The 5,818-nt window shown below is 34.4% G+C and overlaps 1 protein-coding gene across 3 annotated transcripts in view; it reads left to right on the top strand.

Moving 5' to 3' along the window:
• The window catches only part of ppargc1a (peroxisome proliferator-activated receptor gamma, coactivator 1 alpha), a 44,996-nt gene that overhangs the window by 34,143 nt on the left and 5,035 nt on the right, over nt 1–5,818 (top strand). For all 3 annotated transcript variants that reach the window (XM_016535549.1, XM_016535548.1, XM_016535550.1), the window contains 2 exons: nt 1,730–1,851; nt 3,366–3,517. In XM_016535549.1, coding sequence (XP_016391035.1) covers nt 1,730–1,851; nt 3,366–3,517 — 274 coding nt within the window. The remainder of the gene's footprint in view (nt 1–1,729; nt 1,852–3,365; nt 3,518–5,818) is intronic.

Below are 5,818 nucleotides of genomic sequence, written 5' to 3'. Positions count from 1 at the left end.
AAAAAAAAAAAAAAGTGTTATTTCCATCCCAGAATGATAATCACAAAAGGAAATGACACTGGGTTGAAACTGTTTCAGATAAAAGGACAGCATTATTATTATTATTTTTTTTTTTCAGAAGTCTGTCCACTGTTGAACATTATTAGTGGACAATTTAAGCAATCTACTGAGAGTGTGTTTTAAAGCTGTTGATTTTCTAAAAGTCCACAGGGCCAAACATGCCCATACTTAAAGAAAACCCTATTACGCTTGGAGGTGTTTTTCAGTTGTGGTCTCTCTCTTGCTGGCAGGAATCTTACATTAGCACAGACGTTATGGAAATGCAAAAAAGAAACAGCCCTCCCAGGTGTTCTGGCTAATTTGTAGGTTTTTGTTTTTGTTGTTGTTGTGACACGGTGACATCATGTACACGGGTGAATTAGGACTCTGTTGAGGGCCAGTAGATTTGTATCATAATTTTATGTATGACTTACAAGAGACCTCTGGTTATTGTTGAGGATCATAAGTATATTTTGTCACATATAATAGCAGGTACATGAGCATATGAATAAATAATGCCACGTAATAAGGCCTGAGGCTTGTGTTTTGTCTCAAGATTAGCAAACTGAATTAAATACCTCCATTTTATGTATTCAGCCTGGTGGGGTCTTTACGTTTTCTCAAGCTATGTGTTCTCTCTTGTGCTTCGTTGAATAATGGAACAAAGTGATATTAGCCTGTGGCTAAAATTGATGATAAACGCACACCTGTGACTGCAAATTAATTGATTTCTGTTTTAATGCTTGGTGTAAACGCCCTGCATTTAGACATATGAACAATATTATTTGGTAAAAATAATTGATTATTATTTTTCTTAGAAATAAATGTGGCAACATTTTATTTTAAGGACAAATTGTCACTATTAAGTAGTTTTGCAATCCTTTGTAATGCACTATAGTTCATCCTATCCATTTTAAGTGATTCAGAAATCTGATTGTATGATTTGTCATCTCTCAAAAATGTTCACTGCATTTTTCATAAATGAGATTATTAGTTTTTTAGATATTTTTAAAATATTTATTTATATTTAAAATAAAATAATTAGATTAAATGTTCACCCGAGGATAATAAAAACCATAATGATATATAAAATATGGAAAGCATTATCAACCTTTATTATTTTAACTACTTTGATTGATTGATTGATTGATTGATTGATTCTACTTTGAAAAGGTACCCTTTTAACCATTTCAAAGTGAAAAAATAAATATCAAGATTTATATTTAATATATGTCAAAAAACTTTATATATATATATATATATTTAGCTGTATAAAGCTCAAAACAACTCTAGTCATTTTAGCTGATAAAAAAAAAATTGTTATAAAATCAACAGAGACCAAAGTTATATTGTATCATAGCTCTATAATATGATTCCCTCATCCTATTTGCACAGTCGCATTGATAGTCCACGTTTAAGAGAGAGTTCTGACTCTTTCAGTTTAGCTTCTTCTTGTCCACGCACGCACACACACACACACACACACACACACAAAACAGAGTGAAAAAGATAAAGGAGAGTCCTCCTGCCATTTCCTCCAGACTGTTCTTGGCTTTCCCACAGTGGTGGATGTTAATTACAGTCATGGCGTGAGGTTGAGAGAAGTCAAGGAGAGGGGGAAGTGGGAAAAAAGAACAGCAGAAGCACTATGTTAGACTAATCTCTTCTCTCTCGTTCCCTTTATGACCAGGAGGAGAGGCGAGTGGTGTATGTGGGACGTCTTCGTGCCGACAGCACACGCACTGAGCTCAAACGCCGCTTTGAAGTCTTCGGTGAGATTGAGGAGTGCACAGTCAACTTGAGACATGACGGGTAAGACCGTGGGCCTGCCTCTGTGTGTTTTTCTGGATTGTGTGTGTGTGTCAGATGGTTAAAGGGAGTCAATATTTTCCTTCAGCATAAAAGGAATCGTCTAAATCTAGTTAATGATGTACTTGTGGCTATTGGATGGTGATTAGTAAAGCAGACTTCACTGCTTCTCATTGCACATGCAAGTGCGTGTTGGAATACAAATAGAATTATGCGATAACAGAAAGCGAGAAGTCACATATTTAGGGCCACATTTACTAACAGCTTGCGCCAGTGCAAACCCTTTCTTGGCATTGAAAAACTACTGGCAGGATTTACTAAAGATGCGCACTGAAACATTAGTGATAGAAAGGCGTGGATGCAGATATTTTTGCGGCTGACCTTATTGCATATGGATTTGTAGGAGTCTCCATTTCAGATGCAAAATGTTTGTGACTTTAGTGATTTGCTATGGTTTGCATTAGTCATTTTACTGGTAATTGCACTATTATTTAATGTCCCAAAATTCATGTTTTAACCCATTTTGCGCCTCTGATGTTAGTAGATTACATGCATCTGATTATCATCAGTCATTTTTGACTGAAAAATTTTACATTTTGTTTTTTTTAGAATTTTTTATTTCATCAGAATGGTACGAAACTTGGTAAAGGATTTGGCACTTGCTATGCGAAAAAAAAAAAAAAATCATGGACATGATTAGAAAGGATTAAATGGTCCTGAAAAAAGTTGCACTTGTACTCTTTGTGGTCAAAAATGACGACTTTGGAAATTAATGGGAAGCGGTTTTCATCTAGTGGAAATGTTTGATACTGCGCCCAAACAAAATTTGACTGAAATCTCTTTTTTTTTAAATATCAACCTCAAATTCGGAACATAACTTGTTTAGATGTGTGGGTTTTATTTTCACACCGTTTTAGAGTAAAACATGCTTTGCATGTTTTATGCATTTTTCATAATAATCAACTTAAACTTCTATAACTTTTTTAAGTTTCACTTTGTTTTTTGTTTTGTTTGGTTTTTTTCACTTCAGCAATAATCTGCCGATAAGTGTCTTCTTTAAAAAGAGACCAAACTCCAAAGAATTCAAGATTTATGACAGTTTAAGTTGGAAGGTGATAAATGGATCATAACTATTCTATAAATATAATTACATATACAAAAATACATATTTAAATATACAAAATGTAAAAAAATAAAAAAATAAAATATAGTACATTCATTTCATTGAGAAAAAAAAAAAGAAACAATTTTTTAATTTATAATTTGACCACCACATGAGAAGCTTCAGATAGTTAATTTGCAGATTGTCAGTAGATCAGTAGATCACCCAGAAAACTTTCCAATCCCATCAGTGCTTTTATGGGACTGCAATATAACACTAATTTGTCCTGTTTAGTAAATCTGGCCCTTACTGATTCCGATTTTGCATTTATATATTTTAAATGGCAGCTGATAGAATCACACATTGTTTCTATACTCTCTTCGAATGACACTTCATTTTCTATTTGTCAACCCAGGGATAACTTTGGCTTCATCACCTACCGCTACACTTGTGATGCGCTCGCTGTCCTTGAGAATGGACACACCTTGCGCAGGTCAAATGAGCCTCACTTTGAGCTCTGCCTTGGTGGACAAAAGCAGTACAGTAAATCGAATTATACAGACTTAGGTAAGTACACAGGCCGGCTGCATTTCTACACAACTGACTAGAGACACAACAGATAAAAACCAACACATTAATACAGAATGAAAAACTGCTAGGATAGTAGATCAAGTTGCATTTTTGATGCATTGTGGGAATTCTCTATATTGTACTTCTGCTTTACCCATGTACATGAATTGGTGCTCTGGATGGTTTATGTGAGTTGTGAAAACAGTAAGGATGGGTAGGAGATCAAGGTCACGTTCCTCTTCTAAAACAGGCTTCCTTCTGCTTGCTGCTGGAATGCTGAAGAGCAACAAGACCTCGCCATGACACTGAAGAGTGAGCAGCCTGCAGAAAGAGATAGACAAAAAAGAGAAATGAGAGGATGAGCTCTGTCAGCTGTGACTGATTCATAAACAGCTTCATCTCCATCCATCCCAGTCAATTCCATATTCTGTCCTATTCTAAGCTATGCCACTCGATCAGCAGTTTTGGACCAACATAGACATTCTTGGAATTTTATTGTACACTTTTTTTTTTATTCATGTCTTTTCCTGTATCATCTCCTGTGTTGTTAATGTTAAAACTTTAGATATATAGATAGATAGATAGATAGATAGATAGATGAAACTGAAATAAAAAGGATAAATAGAAATAGAAATAGAAATAGAAAAAAGTGTTGTTATTGTTAAATAGAGGTAAAACTATTGTATTACCTGAAATACAGCATACATAAAATAAAATATATATTTTAGACTGTTTTGGTTAATTGCAACACTGAAATAAAATTTAAAAAAAATAATATATATATATATAAAACCAATGTCTGATTGTATTAATTGTATAAACACTGTATTCTCTTCTTTAATGTACTTAAAGTACTAGGCACCTCATTTCTTTAGCAGTAAATCTCTTTGATGTGACAGTCTTACTGCAATCCAGCCACTAGATGTCAGTATAAAGCAGTTATTACCAAAGTAAACTCAAAGTGTTATGCTTTTCCATGCATCTTCCTAAAGCAGAGTTTGTCTTTAAAAAGCTGTCAACTAAATACACAGAGCACATGCACCAGCTCTTGTACCTTTTCTCCCATGGACACGCCCCCTGAGGTGATGATGACATCAGCGCGGCTGATTCCCTCATTCAGAGCGTTCAGCAGGTCATCAGGGCTGCAGGAAACCACGGTAACAGTTACCATGACAACTGATGCCACAAAAACATGATTTATAGCCTTAAAGATAACTAAATCAAATGCAATAACTGTAAGAAACGGAGGGTGCTTTATACAACTATATTGAATTCAATTATTCATGTTTATAATTTGTCAACTGAACTTAAGTTAACCAACATTTAACTATATTACATGCAATTCCATAAGGCTGTTAGCCTGTAGTAATGATTTTCCTTTACAATCACTTCAGGAATTTAGGGTGCATGGTACATATTTTTTTAAGTCCTAGTTGCAATAATATATGTATTTTGCTTGCTGGAGTAAACTTATAAATATACAGAAGGAGGTTTTATATCAGATTTTCCATCAAGTTTACCTAGTTAAGTCACTTGTGTTTCAGTGGAAGTGATTTTTGTAAAAATGCCCCTGAAATGAGTCTCCATTACTCATTTATTTTGGGAATATGCACATGTTTTGGGGTGCGAGAATGGAAAAGTTCACAAAAATAAGCTAAGATTGTTGCTAATTTTGTTGAAGCTGATGTGATGTAAAGATGTTTCTAATTGGATGATAATAAAAATCTAGTTGAACTTTGATGCAATTTTGATGTTTGCTCATTACTCAAGTCAAATGGTTTGAACAAAAAAACCTTTGTTTGAACAATTTAAAATTGACATTAAATGTAAACCTAAAAACAATACTAACTATGCAATTGTTTGACATGTGCAATGTTTTTCAGTATTTATTCCTTTCTGTATATGCCTGACATGTTTGGTTATATATACTCCTGTTGGTACAATATACTAGGATTTAAAACAAAAAGCAAAGCAAAACAAAGCAAAGCAAAGCAAAGCAAAGCAAGGCAAAGCAAAACAAAACAAAAAACAAAACAAAAAACTATAACTACATATGACAAAAACATTTATTAATCAGAAATTGATTGGCAAAAAATCTTCCCGTTTTTATGTAGTCTAAATTTGACACACAATTACTCATATTTCTGTCTAAAGGCTGAAAGCTGCTCACTTGTCTCCCACGATGCCCAGGTTGATGGTGGGGTATCCGTGCTCCTGTATGGTGGCCAGCAGCGTCGAGCGATTCGAGTCTCTGATCTTCCCGGGGTGTAAATCGTCCTCTGGGTTCAGCAGCTGAAA

Source organism: Sinocyclocheilus rhinocerous, unplaced genomic scaffold (assembly GCF_001515625.1).
Source record: "Sinocyclocheilus rhinocerous isolate Xijiao unplaced genomic scaffold, SAMN03320098_v1.1 scaffold1297, whole genome shotgun sequence".
Lineage (NCBI taxonomy): Eukaryota > Metazoa > Chordata > Actinopteri > Cypriniformes > Cyprinidae > Sinocyclocheilus > Sinocyclocheilus rhinocerous.
This window is presented reverse-complemented; position numbering and strand designations above follow the sequence as displayed.